Consider the following 17,551-nt stretch of genomic DNA (forward strand, 5'->3'; position numbering starts at 1 on the left):
GCTGCGCTGTACACCTCCGACCTGCAAGACACGGCCCTCGCGCTGGTAGACATTGTCATAGCTGAATTGATGGATGCCGAAGAAGTCTATGTCGATGACAATGCACATACAGTCAGAATCTTCTATATATGCCATGACCCTTTGTACTAACGTGAAAGTAGGGGTGCTACATCTTCAGATCTACGGACAACGAGCAGCAAGATGAACTAGATCAACGGCCAAAGAAACGAAGAAAGATTGGAGCCTCCAGCCATGACGCAGTGAACAAAGATGAGGCATTCACTTGGCCAAGACTCCTTGGAGGCCAGGAGTCCCCTGAAGGCCCTCATCTTCGGCAGCAGTTGTTCGAAGCAGTATGGGCTGAACAACAGGCGAAGATTGACGCCGTCACAGGGAGAGTCGACGAGACCTTTGTAGATGAGATGCTTGAATATATGCGCAACTATGAAGTGGAAAAGTCCGATGGCAGGATTGGTACTGGGCTAGTCGTCTCTACCCACGGCAGAGACGCATACAAAGACCTCTTCCGCGGTTGGGAGAACGGTCACTCTCCTACCTCCACAGATCTCTTGATACGACTTCAACCCAGCCATGCACCGAGCCTCCAGATCGCGTTGAAGAACATCATCAGGTTCGCCCTATCTCAACGACAGGGCATGGATGAATACAACACTTTCCTCGCGGCCAACAAGGGTATGATTCCGATGAGCTTTGATCTTGAATTGCTCCATCGCTATTCAATAAAGCACGATGTAAACAGAGTTCTGGTCTTCGTCTCGGATATTGAAGCATTTGATACTGGTGTCTTTTCTGAGTTGGTCGCGACATTCAGCTCCTGGACAGATCGAATACCGTTTGTCCTATTTATCGAGATATCAACGACGATAGCACTATTCGAATCGAGGCTTTCCAGGTCGACGATTAACCAGCTTGATGCTCGAGTCTTCGAATCCTTGCACGCCGACAACCAGAACGATCTTCTTTTTGAAATCTACGCCACGATTCAGGACTCTGGCGCAGATGTGTTTATCGGTCCTTCCACCGTTGGAGTCCTTGCGGAACTGGCGCAAGACCAAAGCTGCACGACCGAGACTCTGCTACGGGCGCTCAAATATGTGTTCATGTCACATTTCTTCGCGAATCCTCTGTCCGTTCTTCTTCGTTCCAATACTGATACAGTATCACCTGGTGTTCTGTCGCTGGCGCAGATTCTTCGTAACACCCCAGGTTTCCGAGCACATTGCGAGCACCTTGCAAACGGCACAAAGGCTCAGAGACAGCGACTCCGAGCTCTTCTGAGCTCAGACGCAACACTGGAAACAGAATCAATCCAGTGTCTTCGTGCAGGCCGTGAACGGATGCGTTCCATGCTGACAACAGTAACCTCCACGAGATTTGTTTACCAGCACCTGCATGGCACAACAACAATGTCGTCGTTCGAAGTTCAAACAGAGCTACTCGCCTCCCTGCCAGACTTGTCTCAGTCCGAGATCTTCAACGACATAGAAACAACCATTAGATCGATGGGGACTTTCAAAGACTTCCAGGATTTTATATCTGCGATATCGGAAGCGTTAGAAGACCTCAACGCTTTCGAACCTGACTTGGAGGACTACGGAACTGATCAATCAATTCCTACCCTGAGCTCCATCCGAGATGAACTCCAACTTGACCTCCGGAACAGAGATTTGTCCGAATTGACAAATGCATTCTTGAACCTACTGAATTGCTATATTCAGTCAAGAACAACTTATACGCATGCAGGCCCAGAAGCAATCCCCTGGACCACCTTCATGGCCGAGGCCTACATATACAACCTCAAATCACCACTAAACGCCATTGTCCACCCTCGCACACGCTATGCTCTTGAACGTGCTCTGACGCGCCCGTCAGACTATCTGGGTTGTGACTGCTGCATGCCAGATAAAGGCGCCGTTCTCGATAAAACAACTTTACCACCAACGTGCCTACTGCTCAGCATGCTCAACGAAGCGGGAACCGTGATCAACGTGCGTGATTTGTGGGATGCGTTTCGGGGTATGGTGGCGCCCTCGCTTGGGTATAGCGGGACTGAGCAGAACGGCGACAAAGATTCAGAAGGCAATGAAGAAGGTCTTGAAGACATGGACGAGGCCACAGAGCGCAAAGCCCTAGCTTTGTTCTACCGCTCTGTTGCAGAGTTGCGGCATCTAGGCCTAATCAGGCAGAGCAAGAGAAAGCCAGGCGTCGACTGCGTTGCAAAGACAGCTTGGATGGGCCTATAGTCAGATGGCCTTGACAACGACAACGATAATCAACGGTCCAATGGTACGCTGAGATTCCTTCCTTGATTGGGTTTTCGCCGAGCACAACAACCAGCGTATTCGGGCCTGGAAAGTAGTGAGTCCGGCAGTATGACTAGTGAATACCCAGCCGATTCAACGCCTAGCCATGCGTACGAAGACAATGACGCCAGTCGGAGACGGTACGCAACGATCTGATATCGTTGAAGGCGAGATAGACTTGGACTGCAATGGAAGCAATACCGTCCAGTTTAAAGAGCTGTCCGTGACTCCGACCCCTGGAGTGGAAGCTACATCGACTGAGACATGCTCAAATCGAGCTCCTGAAGCATATCAGTTTCATCCTTGTCCTTCATGTTGACACAGTTCACGACTGATGAATGGTATGGAAGAAGTGCGAGAAACTAGGAGCAATATTCGATTAGCGCTGTGTCAACAGGTGCTCGGGTAACGGATATCGGGAGACGACGTTTTCAGAGAGAAGATTGATTCAACACAGTGGGATTTGAGAGTTGGAGCAATCATCAGGGCCAGCTTGAGGCTGCTACCAACGCCACTTCAGGCTAAGGATGATACAAATGTTCATCATAGAATGGGAATGAGGACAAAAGGCTTGCTTACATGTCCGCACATCCTGTGCCCCAAAATTGACAAATACCATCGTTGCTCATAGGCCCTGGCGTATAAAGTTCTCCAGCTGTTGACCTGCCCACTCTTATGGGTTACCCCAGCTTCGGCCAGAGAAAGCTTCTCGGTGTCGCTTGTGAATTCGCTTGTGAAACAGATTCGTCGTCGTACATGAGAGCGTCAAGTTCTTGTCCCTGTTCCGGGAATGCATCATCGAACTGTCGACTCCCTTCGGAAGCGACTGCTTTGTGCCTGTTCCCGGCATGCATCCTTTTTTGTCGCTTCTTTTCCATCTGCTGGGCAGCACGACGTTCGCTGAGTAAGCGTTGAATTTCAGAATGTCGGAACATCTTGATCTGCGCGTCCGTCAAGGTCCTCTTCGTTCCATCTTCATAGAAACCCAGCTCATCGCAGTCGCTTTCTGGAGCCACAGAAGTAGTTTGCCTCTGTTTCTCGGAGCGATTAGCTAGCTTCGGCGTAGTTTGATGCGGGAAGTGAGCGGCGTGGAACTGCTTTAGACGATCTATCTCAGCTTGATCAAGCATAGCGTGAGATCAATGCGTCTGCGGAAAGGAGTCGGGTACTTGCTTTGACAAGAGTTGATTAATGAACATGGCATCGACAAGAGGACGAAACGGATTGCAGATGACAAAGCCGGTGCCAAGAAATATTGTTTTGCTGTAACCTTCAACTCAATTATGGAGTACGTACGTACTATCAAGGATACAATCCGACCACGGCTGTTTCACAACACAAATACCACTGAAACTTGTGATTATTAAAAGTTGAGTAAACAGAAAAAGAAGGCATCGACCATGGTCCATTTTGCAGACCTTCTCTATTCAGCAGAATCGAGCGTGAGGCTCTCAGTGTGACTGGTGGAATGCGCCCGGTCAACACGAAAGTAATCGATATTCCTTCCTAAAGCTTCTACTTCAATCCTCGGTTTTGAAAATGCGTACTCAGCCTCAAGATACAAAATGATTACAATGGCTGCCTCCAGAATGAATCGAAGGTTCTGCGTACCAGAATGAGTATATATCTCAGGTTTGCCCAACTTTCCTGCATTCTTCTTCCATTCAGCAATACATTACAACAGGCTTCCTGTCTAGTATCCAATATATCAGCATAAGTCGAGAGATCTGTTCAGTAGAAACTCCCATCATGCCAGGCGGTCTCATTCTGTTGACGGGCGGTACAGGCCATGTAGGCTACAGCACCCTCATCGAGGCTCTCTCAAAAGGTTACAATGTTCGCGCTGCTGTCCGATCCGAAGCCAAAGCTGCCGAGATTAGAGCAAGCAAATCAACGAAACCGTATCTGGGTCAGCTCACCTTCACTACAGTCCCCAACATCGAAGAGAACGGAGCCTTCGATGAGGCAGTCCGGGGCGTCGATTACATCGTCCACATTGCGTCCCCTCTCGGCAAGAGCGGCTTGGATTTTGACACGGGCATTGTGCAGCCAGCCATCCGGGGAACCTTGAGTATTCTGCATTCCGCGCTTCAGGAGTCATCTATCAAGAAAGTTGTCATCACCTCCTCCGTGGTAGCTGTTCTCCCCTCCGAACAGAAACCCTTCACAGAAGACAACATCGAACCAGATCCGCAGGGCCCATACCCTGACACCTTTACCGCATACATTGCGAGCAAAAAGCTGGCCTACAACCGAACCAGAGACTTCATTGCGCATGAAAAGCCCTCTTTTGACATTATCAACGTCATGCCAACGTTCGTCATCGGCAAGAACGAACTGGCAACAACCCGACAAGCTGTCGACAATGGCTCCAATGCCCTCGCCCTGGCTCCTCTGTTGGGGAAGCAGAACCCAACTGGAACGCCCTTCATTACGTGTCACGTAGATGACGTTGCTTTTGTACATATCGCTTCGCTCTCGCCCGAAATCAAAGGCAATCAAAACTTTGGGGTCAATTCTATTGAAAAGACACCAGTCCAATGGGACGATGCCATCGACATTGTCAAGAAGCACTTTCCGGAGGCAGTCGAGAGAGGTGTCTTTCCTCTTGGAGGGTCTGCAAAGTCTTTCCCATTACCTTTCGACGCAAGCAAGACGGAGAAGACCTTTGGTATCAACTTCAAGCGCTTTGAAGACCAGATTGTCAACCTTGCTGGCTACTACACTGCGCTGGAGGCCTGAAGATAAACGAGCGAGGTCCAACTTTAGAGTCTCGATTAATTGGCAAACATAGATCCGCAACTACATAAAGTATTAGTGTTTATAAGATCATTATCAAAGTATTAATATGGCAATCTGGCTCAAGATCATTTCGAGTTGAGGTTAACTGGTCCTCGTAGACCGGTAGTTCGGCAGGAACTTTCCCCGGAGTACGGAGTATCTTCCGACGTATATTGCGACGGATCACGATATTACGCGCACCAAAACTTCTTTCTTTGTCGCTTTGACTAACCCAAGCTGCACTGAAGGGCTGGCACAATCTGCTTCAGGTTGAAATACTGTCGCGATCTCGGGTTGCAACTCCGCCAATTAATAGTTGGGCTGGTCCAGCAGCGGCCCTCTACGTCGTGACGTCTTTCTCCAGATTTCCTCTCCCTGACATCACAAGCCTTCATAGCGGCAAGAAGATGCGCTGCTTCGCCCGGTGTTTTGTTCAGCTCAATCCCTAACGAGTAGCTTGATCACACTCGTCGGTCAGTTTTCGCTTACTGCCATTAGCGTCTGTATATACCATCACCACCTTCCGAACCATCCCCAAGGCAGGAACCTCAAATGAGTTCAAACCCATCCTCCGGCGAGATCGAGATGTCCGCTGCCTCACGCGCCATGCTGGGCAAGGTTCGCAAACTCGTCCCTCCCATGTTGGAAAAATTCCACAAGGGACAGTTGGGTCGAGTCGCCGTCATCGGCGGCAGTGCCGACTACACCGGGGCGCCATACTTCTCCGCCATGGCGTCGGCGCGACTGGGCTGTGATCTGTCCTACGTCTTCTGCGAGCCGTCCGCGGCCCAGACGATCAAATCCTACTCACCCAACCTCATGGTTTCGCCGATCTTACGGTCGACGGCCTCGATCTCCCCGGCGCAGAAAGAGCGGGAGCCCACGGGCGAAGAGCTGGCGAAACCAATTCTAGATATGCTACCACGTCTACATGTGCTCGTGATAGGGCCAGGCCTGGGGAGGGACGTCATCACGCAGAAGCAGGTGAAGGCCGTGATCCATGCGGCTCGAAAGCACGACCCTCCCGTGCCAATGGTGTTGGACGCCGATGCTCTTTGGCTTGTGCAGACGGACCCGGACCTTATCAAGGGACACAAAGAGTGCATACTGACACCCAACGTTGTCGAGTTTGGCCGACTTGCAAAGGCGGTCGGCACAGACCAGGACAACAGTGATCCGGCGAAAGCATGTCAAACTCTCTCCAACGCTCTGGGCGGCGTTTGCATCCTCCAGAAGGGAGCTGTGGACTACATCTCGCAAGGCGTAGACACCACAATATCCGACTTTCAGGGTGGTCTGAAACGATCTGGAGGTCAAGGTGATACCCTGACTGGATCGCTGGGAACGTTCTTGGCCTGGCGAGAACTCTACCATGAAGCGCTTTGGGACATTGGGCCTGAGAAAATGACCCGGGAAGAGACCCTCTTGGTAGCGGCGTTTGGCGGAAGTGCCATCACGAGAGAGTGTTCACGACGTGCCTTTGCAAAGCGACAAAGGAGTTTGCAAGCAAGTGATCTGACCGAAGAGGTTCATGATTCGTTCCTGGCACTCGTAGGAGAACCAGAGGAGCTTCCCAAACTTTGAGTGATATTGCATTGAGCGGCAAGGAACGTGTTTTGTCAACGAGCAGAAAGATTGTTCCACCAAGTCTGTAAAAGTCGCCTTAATTTGTACTTATTGCAAAATACAAGATAGCGATGTTTTCTGAACCATTTTGGCAGACTAAATAACTCGTTAGCAATATTGCAAGTGCCGTCATCACATTTAAAGTCTTTCCGCAGCCTCTGAATGGTGCTACTGGGAAGCAGAATCTTGAGAATAAGCCCGGAAGAAGCCGCATGGTAAGAGTACCATGGCGGTCTTGTAGCTTTCATTTTGTATCGTCGATTTGTGAAGTTCACCATATATACAATGCGATGATGGGCGCACCCTGCTATGTCTGCTGTCTTAATCGTACGCTGAGACACCATTATTTCTTTTCAATCTTTCAACCCTCACTCTCTCAGCCTCTTTACTCTCCTCTTGATAGAACTTCGCAAGCGCAGATAGGTCTGCGGAGCCACGTCCGGCCGATACGTTATAGGGAGAACCGACATTGAAAGATCTAGACACATATCCGTCAGTTCGGGGGTCAAGGGGTTCCCAAATTGTCACAAAGCCGCTTACTCTGGATATCGAAGTGTCGGGCCACTATCGTCACGCGCGGTCGCAGCAAATAGCTGGCGATCCGAGGCTGCCTGCTCCAGCATCGTCATGTAAACGACATTGTTCGTCTCGTCGGCTTTCTTGTTGTCTTCGTATTGTTTTACGAGGCGGGAAATAGCGTTATCGTTGGGAGAACTCGAAATCGAATACACTGCATACGCAAATGGGATGAGGGCCAGGCTGAAGTAGAATCCTCTCTGTGGTAAATATTAGCCAGTGCACATCTCCCAGAGACACTTTCGACTTTACGCTTAGCGACTCGTTCCCTGATCCAATATCGACATGAAAAGCGCTCTCTTTAGGACCCGTATGACCGTGTCCATGGCCGTGGCCAGCTTCGTGGCCGGCATTTCTGCGTGTTTGGTGCTGTAGTGATCGTCTCAAGGGACGAGCTGCAGCCCTCGCCCCTCTTGAGAAGAGAGTCATGGTTGTATGAGCGGCGGGAAACTTGTTCGTAGGGTCTCAATTGGTGCAGCTATGGACATTGACGTCTAGAAGACCAGATCAGTTGCCAAGGAGCTAGAGCGATTTTGGCCCAGCCCGCTCCGTTGTTTTTCCGGCTTTCCCTACGCTGTATTGAGTTCAAAAATATAGGAACCACGAGGCACCTGTTTTTTGCTCGCTACCCAACCCAATCATCAACCGCCACGAGATGGACGTGAGATTGATGTGCTACTGTGATGCTCACTAACGCAAGTGATCACAAACATAGTTCATGCAATGGCAGAACTTTGGTTGTGGAGAGGGAGGACTTCTCTCTCGTCAGTACTTTGGTTGGGCAGCAAGAGCCCTACTCTCTTTCGCCACAATCCGGTTTTGGTCGAATGCATACTGACTGTGACTGTTCTTTTGCTCGCGGGTATAGCTCAGTCGATGTAGGGCTTAAATCCCATGCGAAGTTCTTCTTTGCGCCGGACATTCTGTTCTTCTCTCGACCCCATCTCTACTTGATGTACAACTAATATGTAAATAGTATGAAGCCACCTAAAACTGATCTTTTGACCTGTTTCATTTATAGCTATACACTCAATATTGACCACACAGTCGAGCCTTTGAACTGAAAAGCCACTGAAATGTCTACAACATCTTATCAGACCAACGCCAAACCCCGAAGTCGGCGTGGCAGCCTCGGTGAAAGCTCTGATCGGCAACCCGGCAGTCGCCCATCCAGTTCGCCTTCTTTGAGGTTGTCCAAAACTCTTTCACGGACTCTTGATGAGGTTTCAGTCCCAAGAAACAGCAGGCCAACGTCGCCTGCTGTGTATGTTTATCGACCAAGAGGTCACGACCACAGGCAGTCTGACCCTCTTTTGAACTCATCCAGACGTTCTGGAAGCTCCATCAGATCCACAAGGTATATCGATTCAGTTATCGAGAATGATAGACCGAGGGTCACAGAGCCTATAAGACAAGGCACTATCATCGCGAACTCATCCCAACTCTCGAGTCAAACGGTCGAGTCTGCTTCGGACGCTGCTGTGAACGCACAATCGCACCCTGAGCAGCTGTCACCTCCATTATCTCCTACAAGCACCGAGACTCTCGACAGCGATGACACAAATACAGAACCCACTCGATCATTGTCATCTCGATCCATTCACTCAATGCAACCCACTGTAGCTGAGGAATCGGAGGAAATAGTGACGGCTGTTCTTGGGACCAGCTCCCCGGGATCATCAACTGTCTTTCCGGTCTCTTCTCCGACAATAGCGACGTCGTCAAATGCCTTGCCCATCCCTATTGTACCAGGCGCCTTTCCTCCTACAGCTGCGACGGATCCAGATCTCGGCTTGGCCGATCCTAAGTCGATGGTCACGGCCGCAGCAGCTGAGCCTCAGGTCCAGGATCCCTTGCTCGCGCCCACTCCAAAGGCATCAATAGCCTTCATCGACCTGGGCGACACCGGAGAAGTCGAGAGCACCGTTCCCATAACCAATAATTCTGCTCCAGATAAAGCAACTTCAGATACCAAATCACGTACCCCATTCACATCACCGCCACGATCCCCAACATATCCCCATTACGCAAGCCGCCCACCTTCTCAGCCTCCACCAGGCCTTTATCCCTTCCCATATCCCCACGTCATGAACAATTCACCTTACCAACAAGCATTCTACCCCCCCTTCCCTCCATCTAATATGGGCTTCACTTTACCAGAAGCGATTGCCAGAACTGCTCCCGCAGGTACAGAGGAAGAGCGCAAAAGATTGTTGGAAAAAGTGTCCAGCGTACTGCCTGATATCAATCGCCTTCTGCACTATTATCAAGAAAGTCAAGGTCTTTTGACGGAAAAGGATCACCTTGTAAAGCAGGTCGAGACACGGCATGAAGAAGCGATCAACAAAATGAGGATCGAGCTGAGTGTCACCAAAGAGGAATACGAGAGGATCATTGGAGAACAAGCTGGTGAGAACTTGCGACTGAAAAGTGATGTCAGTGAACAAGCAGAGAAAATCTCCCATTTGAATGAGATACAAGATGAATTTGCCAACCTGCAAGGCAGACATAAAGCTTTGCTAGAAGAGCTAGAGGCTTCCAAGGCTCTTAACGAGGAGCTAACGATGAAGAAAGGGCACTTACAAGATGAGATTGAGGGCCTTAAAAATCAAATCGACGCCATCAACACTAGCCATGAGCGACTAGTAGAGGATATGAACGAAACACACGCGAAGGTTGTCGCTGACAAAGATGATTCTTTCGCCAGGGTAGTGGGCGAGCATAAGTCCAATTTGTCGAAAATCCAACTCGACTTGGCGGGGATGATCACAAAGCATACGCAGCAGAAAAAGGACCTTGATTATGCTCGTTCGGCCATCATAGACCTCGAAGGCTCGCTAGCTGCAAAGGACAAAGAACTCGACGACGCACGGGATTCGCATGAACAAGTGCAGGCAGCATTAATAAGCGCAGCCGAAGAGAAGCACAAGCAACACGTGCAGGAAACAACTGTATGTGCTGAGAAATTGGCAGAATCTATCAGCAAGCATTCTGCTGAGGTAGAGTTGCTCAAGACTTCCCATCAGGATGAAATGGAGCGATTTCAGCAAGCAGCGGACCAAGAGCGATCGAAGCTGACTTCTACACTCGAACGATGTGAAGCACAACTACAGAACGAACTTGATGCTGCACAGGCCACTATGGAAGACTTGAAGAGCGAGCTTGATAAGGAGCGAGGTGCTCGCGAAGCAGTAGAAGCCAAGCTTGTGGTCAAGACACAGGAGCACAGTATCTTGAAGGAGCGTCACGAGACAGCGAATACTCATCATGCCGACCTGGCCAAGGCAATGCTAAGTTTAAGGGCCAAACAGACTGAGTTGCAACAAGAAAGCGAAAGGATGGACCAGATCTTGCAGAGTATTGGAGAGATCGGCCACGGCAAAGGAGATGCTTTCTTGTGAGTGCAACTTCGCTCCTTCACAGATGATCGTCTTATTCTATCTACCAGGCCGGATTGAACACACGCCACTGACTGTCGGTTGTAGTATTGAATCTTTTGATCGGCTAGCGTCTTTGATAGAAGAGGTTTCGAAGCACTTCGTGATCGATCGGTCACGGGAGGCAAGCAGTCCTGGTATCTTCTACGACAAAGCCGAGGTTCTGGGCATCAACGACAGCGCAGCCTCCTCTCGGGATCTACAGAGTCTTGTGGTCCAAAACCGAATATGGACAGTGCTCCAGAGACGTATCTTTGAGCCTTTTCTATTCACTTCCGACTACGGCGCCTTGGAGCAGCTTGGTATAGGCAAGAGTCTCAAGATGGTATCTTGGTTGATGAGACGAAAGAGTCTACGAAGAGAGGCGATTTGGAGGAGTCTCACAATGCAAACCCTATACGCCAGTGCCTATGGACGCAAGGCTGCGGCAGCCACAGCGTTGTCAGTCACGAAGGAAATAATGCGCGACATTCAGGCCATCATGGCCGACGATTCCCACTCAGCACTTTTATGTGGTGTTCGATTAATCGCCAAAGCAGCCATACAGATCTGGCGAAGAGTCCGCCTGGAGCTGGACTCGGTTTACTCCACTATGACTATGGCTCCATCTCCAGGAGAAGATGCGAGTCCGTCTGATGTTGTTATGTGGATTCGACCACATATAACAAAGGAGGGCCTCATGGGAGACTGGTTGTCAAAAAACATGACACAGAGTAGTGGAGCGTTGGGGAGTTCTTGCGTTTTCCTGCAGGGGACAGCTTTGCGCCCGAGTCCTCCGCTAGTACTAGTCGAGACACCATTAGCATGCCAGGATTACAATAAGGTGTAGTCAACTCTCCGTACGGAGTAGCTAATCGGTATTGTAGAGGGTTAAGGCAGGGCCACGAGGGTGTTTTCGGTACTGTAGACTCATACTCGTATGTAAAATAGTGGATCTGATGGAATCTGCCATGAATCTGCCCGGGGGGGTGGCATCGGACAAGAGAGATGGCCTGGTGCGGCTGTGCCTAGTAAGGCTGATTCAGGTGGACATTACCTGCAGTGTGCCTCGTGCGCTGGTGGCTTGGAGACTCTTGACCAGGCCAGTACTTTTGCCTTGCGGTATCGAAATCAAGCACCATGGAACGTGGAGAGTTATCCTTGGTAGTTATTTCATGGCTACTGAGTTCATGTCCCAAGTACTCCTATATGGTTCGAGTACGACACTCATCATATTGTTGCTCAGATCGGTTGGCAAGAAGATGCCCTAACTCGTCCCCGGGCCCCCTACGAGTACGAGTAGTCACTCACCGGTTAAGAACAAGCTATGCTATGAATAGCACACCCCAGCCCTTCAGCAGCCAGTAGGGGCACCGGCCATTGGATCTAGCGTGTTATGCCGTGGAATTAGGTCATAGTTCTGAAGATGTCTGGGTGACTTTAAAGCATTTAGAGCTTGGAGAGCCCGCAAAAGAGCCCGTTCCATCCCTGCAGGTGGAATTGGAGCAAGCCCGAAACACCCACTGAGCGATCACCATTAGCCGAACTGCGGCGCGGCTGTGTTCCGTTTGACACTTGAACATCCAACGCTCACAGCACCTGCGCGTGCGACAGGAATCCCATCGGTCCTATCTCTTGTACATCTTTCCATCCCGCCCAAATGCGTCATTGTAACAAGACGTCCTGTTGTCTGCTTCTCTCACAAGTGCCTCTAGAGCCCGAACCATTCATGGAATGTAGACTATTGGGCCCGTCAACTTGTTAGGCTGTCCCCTCCCAGTGCGCCGCGATCTCACCACTTCACCAGACGGACCCCTTCGTTACCAACCGTCGATTCCTCTCGATTCCGCCGCAAATCTGCCCTGCGACCTCCGACCCTTTGCCCTGCTCCCCGGCCATCCCCTACCCACATCAATGCCCTTCAGCCTCTAAAACTAAGGAGGACACGATCTTGCGACCTCTCAGGAACCCCCGAAACCCTCTTGGTCAAACATCACTGGCTGGCATATTGGCTGGCCGCTCCAGTACTCCTCCATAGGCATCTGTGTTGCTCTGGTATCATCGCTATTTTCAACAAGACGATTTCATTGATATCCTCCGAAGTCTCGTGGTAATCACTTGAGAGAACACCCCACTGACATTGATATCGGGCCAAGATCTGCCCACGACTCACCGTTCCGTATTGAAAAGCAGGGTCGGGCATCTGAAGGGAGTTTCTGAACCTCATTGCGCTATCCTGTACGAACGAGATCTGAAGTGCCTTCTGCACCGCATCACACAGCCTCCCGACAAGTGGACTAGTGTCTGGCCATGCACCTACGCCTTGAGAATCTGGCCCCTACTGGACTCTTGCTGTCGAGGATTCGAACATAGGAGGACACTGTCGCCCTAAAAGAGTTGTTGAGTAGCATCACACGTAATATGTCTTCTACTACATCGCAACATCCTGTATTTACCAGGCCTAGACTGCACTCTCCTCAGCAAAGCGTATCGACAACATTCAGAGAACGGCGCTTACAAGGTCAGCACGGAGGATCTGCCCCCTCCCAGTCTCATGCACACCAGCGCAATCCGAGCGTGACTTCAAATCCCGTGCAACTATCACGTTTGGACAGCGACCCTATTTGCGCCGAGCAGTTCATGAGCTTGCAGGCGACAGCCAGTCCAAGCTCCTGGAATACACCAGCACACGGGCATTATATCGAAGAAAGCACTTCACACCACGATTCTTCCTTTGATGACATCTTCTCGACCGAAGGCTCTTCCGAGAATCACCTAAGCGAGGAGACGACTCCGCAAGAGTACATCTGGGAGCAGCAGTTTCTTGCCTATGACTCTGCACACCTACACATCCTCGATCCGTATTCAGCCACGAGTTACGACCCTACCTCAAGTGCGCTCAGGCCGACAGAATTCGAAGACGCCTTTGGATCCTCAAATGACCCACTCGCAAAATTCTCTTCTAGCGAGGACCTACGTAGCCATCTAATGGACACCGCTGCGCCTTCGTCCTTCCAGCCGTCTACGCCCGCCGAGTGTGGCAACCAAGACTCCCTTCGAAGCATGTATACTTCCTCGGTCCCATCAGGCACCCTTCAAGGGAACAACTCCCAAACGCTCCGGGTGGATACCAACCGCCTCCGCACGCCGTCTCCCAATCATAAAGTAGGCACTTGGCAACAGACGACGGCTGGTAAACGTGCTCCGAGCCCAGTGGTGATGGTCTCCAGCTACGAGGCCGGCGATCACGGATTTTCAAGCAACATCCAAAGCACTGGTAAGCGCGACCGTGGAAATGCAAGCTCTGACGAGAACGAAGAGGAATTGTCCGACGGTGGTGATGCGGACTCGGAAAGCGGCAAGGTGGAAACCGTATCTCATCTGATGCCTCCTGACACCAATGATATTGATCGCTCACGGCATGGCTCATCTCAGAGGGAAGGACTTGACCCTTACGTCAGGACCGATGAGGTTACTCTGTCAGTAAAAGACATTGAGGAACGGCGACAACTGGAAGAGAAGAATGCTGAGGTGCAGACGTGGCTCGTAACAAGCGAGACCGGTAGCGATGTTGGTGAAGACTTTCATTTGGCTCGACGTTCACCAAAAGGCAGCAGGCGCCGTGCTCATACCGTAGGGGCACAATTCGACGCGTTAGGCCGAGTTTACCCTGACACGCATATACCTGGACCAGGTGTTTCCATTCAGGTTGATAGTGAAGAGGAATATTCCGATAATGAGTCTATATCATCGTCACAGGCGCAAGACCATACACAACAAATGATTACCCAATACCACGAGACTGGCCCATCTAGCATGTCCCCTCACGCTCTGGAAGCACTGGAATCATCTGAAAACGCTGCGTTCCCTACATTGGAGGATGAGATCGCACCTGATGAACAGGAGCCTCTCCCTCACCAATTCTATCGTCGTGGGCCATGGCAAGACCCAGTTCGTGGACCCCCGAGCGGCACGAGGGAGCAGCCGAATACGTCAAATGCAGCTGCCTACAAGTTCAACCAAGAAGCGGTCAAGTGGGAAACAGCATCTCGGGCAGCAACTTGGGGTACGCGTCGTCGGCTCAGCGAGAGTGAGGTGAGCTCGATTGTAGAAGGAAGTCAAATTCGACATCTTTCCCTGTCCAAACGAGGTCGTGAACGTGGCAATAGCCTCTTAAACAAGGCGCGAGGCCTGTTACCGCGTCGCAGTAGCAGCAACATCAAGGCTGAGCAAATCCCAGAGAAGGGGCCTGCAACGAGGACTCATACTCATCGGAGTTCTGTTGGCCAAGTCAAACCAGCTCAACGAATGCCGAGCTTTAGCAAGCCAAAATCACCACCGCTTGACACAGGCAATGCTTTCAAAGCAATGACTGATCAACTTGCACTTATCGGGCGAGGAAATACGATTAAGCAAGAACCGGACACGACAACCAAAACTTCTCGGTTGAGGAAAAGCCGTAGTAAAAGCGACACCCACAGACACACGAAAAGTCCAGGGTTGACAGAGCTTATGACGAGACACGGTGGCCCCCCGGTGCCCACGCTTGCGTCTCCTATGCACGAACGAGAGCCCATTCTGGCGGCGCAGGTAATTGACAACGAGGATGCGCAAGCAGACGATGACGACGATGATCAGACGGACGAGGTCGCAATTCGGATGGATCTGACTATCAAGGCCGAGGATATATTGCCCACCATCGAAGGTTTCAAAGATCATACTCGCAAGTTAAACCCGAGGCTTGAGGCATACTTGATCGACCGCATCGGGCAAGACCAAATTCGACGATACAAAAAGCTTGTCGAGGCCAAGATTAAGCACACTCGTTCGGTTCAATTGAACAAGAATTGCACCTCTGGTAAATTCTGCTTCGAACTGGGGGGTGATGCGTCGCTATTGGCTCCTCGTGTCAGTGGCAAGGACCCCGACTCAACACAGACACAATTTCAGATCACCAGTCCAGCTGACGATGAGATTGATGAGTCAGGGCTTGCCGATGGGGTTGTCACGCCTGCTTTGTTCCCGCCTGGCATCCCCTTGCCACCCGTGAAGAGGCTTCCCGCAGAGTTCGAATGCCCTCTCTGCTTCAAAGTAAAGAAATTCCAGAAACCTTCAGATTGGACCAAACACGTGCATGAAGATGTGCAGCCATTCTCCTGTACTTTTGCAAATTGTCCAGAGTCCAAGTCTTTCAAACGCAAAGCAGACTGGGTGCGGCACGAGAATGAACGGCATCGCCATTTGGAGTGGTGGAAGTGTAGTGTCCCAGAATGCTCGCACGTGTGTTATCGCAAGGACAACTTCGTACAGCACCTCGTACGGGAGCACAAGATGACAGAACCAAAAATCAAAGGTCGAGGCTCTGGCAGCAGTAAGATCAAACCTGCGAATTCTACCGTGTGGCAATCTGGACAAGAGGACAATGAAGTTTGGCGGTTGATAGAAGAGTGTCGCCACGAGACACAAAGCAAGCCAAAGGACGAGCCTTGCCGATTTTGCGGGAACATCTGCTCGAGTTTCAAGAAACTCTCGGTCCACATGGGAAAGCACATGGAACAGATCGCAATGCCGGTGCTGGATCTCGTCAATATGCGACAAGTATCACCCGATACAATCGTAAGCCCTATCGAGCAGCCACCTGCAATTCCGACGACATTCGCCGCGTATCCGCTGACCGCGAACAACGTCGACATGAACAATCTGTCTCCCTACCCCAACAGCGCAGCGTCCGCTTATCAGACTTCCTCTGCTGGGCAGTCGCCGGCTTCGATGCCCAGTCGTATGCACAACGGAGGCTTCCACTTCGAGCAACAGGGTTATTACAGTCCACACACCATACCTTCAGCAACACAGGCTCAATCACTGAACGATGTGTGCGGTGGTACTGGGGCTTATGCGCAACGAGACCCCAATTTCATGGGCACTGGGGATTATATGTCTTCTAGCCTTGGAACAGGACAGGAGCATAGCCTGTCCCCACAGGACCAGCTTGCCATCCCTCGATCTCAGCCTGCAACAGCCGATTACAGCCATTCAACATTTGGATCGGCAGGAGTTGACTTTAACCAAGCATCACTTCCCACGATTTACACCAGCGCACAGTCGATGCAAGGATACATGCCACAATATTCTCACTCGGTGCTGCACGGTTCTTCGAGCCAATCACCGGTGGCCATGACCGACGCAACGGGACTTGGACTTGCAAACATGAACCAGGCTTACGGCTACAATATCCCTAGTAACGGACATGGTGCAGGGAACATGCGGTACCAAAAACCATGAGGGTGCGACTACGTGCCCATGGGAAGCAGACCTCGCGTAAGGCGAGTTTTCGGCTGAGGACGCCCGGCCGTGGCAGAACAGACAGACCACTGAGAGCGACGAATGTTTCAGAAAATTTCCAGTTGAGGCTGGTCTAGTATTTGGAAATCATCTATCACTCGATCTTGTGAGCATAATTCTTCTTGTATAGATGATACCCCAGCCAGCCATGAGTGCCAATGGCCTTTTGCTGAAATGATTACGACAATAATGGATAGGATGATGAGTCGATGATTTTTTGTTTGAAAATGCAAGGTACGCTTGCAAAGTGCAACATTTTGTATTACGCGGGCGGTTTTTGGTCGGTTGAGTAGTGGAATTGATAGGTCATCACTCTAGGCTAGATTACAGTATGTCAGCCAGGTAGTCAGTCCGTCCTTTGAATCCAGAAATCCCTTGCATGACAAAAGCAAAAGTGTCAAGTGTCGAATGCTACCTTGGTACGTTGGAGTTCCAAGGATGAGCTTGACAGCCGTAGCGGTATCGCGGTATACGAACATGTATGGG

General features: G+C 50.8%; 7 protein-coding genes across 7 annotated transcripts; 5 read left to right on the forward strand and 2 right to left on the reverse strand.

The window, feature by feature from the left end:
• Positions 1-135: 135 nt before the first annotated feature.
• PV06_00693 (uncharacterized protein) lies at positions 136-2,945 on the forward strand. The gene has a single exon (XM_016401229.1). The coding sequence runs from the start codon at positions 423-425 to the stop codon at positions 2,262-2,264; it is 1,842 nt and encodes a 613-aa protein (XP_016268282.1). The 5' UTR covers positions 136-422; the 3' UTR covers positions 2,265-2,945.
• On the reverse strand, positions 1,626-3,508 carry PV06_00694 (uncharacterized protein). The gene is made up of 2 exons (XM_016401230.1): positions 2,904-3,508; positions 1,626-2,686 (listed from the first exon to the last, which is right to left on the reverse strand). The coding sequence occupies exon 1, from the start codon at positions 3,452-3,454 to the stop codon at positions 3,005-3,007; it is 450 nt and encodes a 149-aa protein (XP_016268283.1). The 5' UTR covers positions 3,455-3,508; the 3' UTR covers positions 1,626-2,686; positions 2,904-3,004.
• A 565-nt stretch (positions 3,509-4,073) lies between these two features.
• Positions 4,074-5,066, forward strand: PV06_00695 (uncharacterized protein; the record flags this gene model as incomplete). The annotated part of the gene is made up of 1 exon (XM_016401231.1): positions 4,074-5,066. One exon carries the CDS (start codon positions 4,074-4,076, stop codon positions 5,064-5,066), a length of 993 nt encoding a protein of 330 aa, XP_016268284.1.
• Positions 5,067-5,326: 260 nt separating this feature from the next.
• On the forward strand, positions 5,327-6,862 carry PV06_00696 (YjeF family domain-containing protein). Its single transcript, XM_016401232.1, has one exon. The coding sequence runs from the start codon at positions 5,658-5,660 to the stop codon at positions 6,687-6,689; it is 1,032 nt and encodes a 343-aa protein (XP_016268285.1). The 5' UTR covers positions 5,327-5,657; the 3' UTR covers positions 6,690-6,862.
• PV06_00697 (uncharacterized protein) lies at positions 6,562-7,768 on the reverse strand. Its single transcript, XM_016401233.1, has 3 exons — positions 7,560-7,768; positions 7,272-7,507; positions 6,562-7,209 (listed from the first exon to the last, which is right to left on the reverse strand). The coding sequence occupies exons 1-3, from the start codon at positions 7,734-7,736 to the stop codon at positions 7,053-7,055; spliced, it is 570 nt and encodes a 189-aa protein (XP_016268286.1). The 5' UTR covers positions 7,737-7,768; the 3' UTR covers positions 6,562-7,052.
• A 149-nt stretch (positions 7,769-7,917) lies between these two features.
• Positions 7,918-11,916, forward strand: PV06_00698 (uncharacterized protein). The gene is made up of 2 exons (XM_016401234.1): positions 7,918-10,704; positions 10,793-11,916. The coding sequence occupies exons 1-2, from the start codon at positions 8,384-8,386 to the stop codon at positions 11,571-11,573; spliced, it is 3,102 nt and encodes a 1,033-aa protein (XP_016268287.1). The 5' UTR covers positions 7,918-8,383; the 3' UTR covers positions 11,574-11,916.
• A 423-nt stretch (positions 11,917-12,339) lies between these two features.
• Positions 12,340-17,444, forward strand: PV06_00699 (uncharacterized protein). The gene is made up of 2 exons (XM_016401235.1): positions 12,340-17,299; positions 17,384-17,444. Exon 1 carries the CDS (start codon positions 13,145-13,147, stop codon positions 17,003-17,005), a length of 3,861 nt encoding a protein of 1,286 aa, XP_016268288.1. The 5' UTR covers positions 12,340-13,144; the 3' UTR covers positions 17,006-17,299; positions 17,384-17,444.
• The last annotated feature ends 107 nt before the right edge of the window (positions 17,445-17,551 follow it).

The sequence above is a fragment of the Exophiala oligosperma genome (genome assembly GCF_000835515.1).
Source record: "Exophiala oligosperma strain CBS 72588 unplaced genomic scaffold supercont1.1, whole genome shotgun sequence".
NCBI lineage: Eukaryota > Fungi > Ascomycota > Eurotiomycetes > Chaetothyriales > Herpotrichiellaceae > Exophiala > Exophiala oligosperma.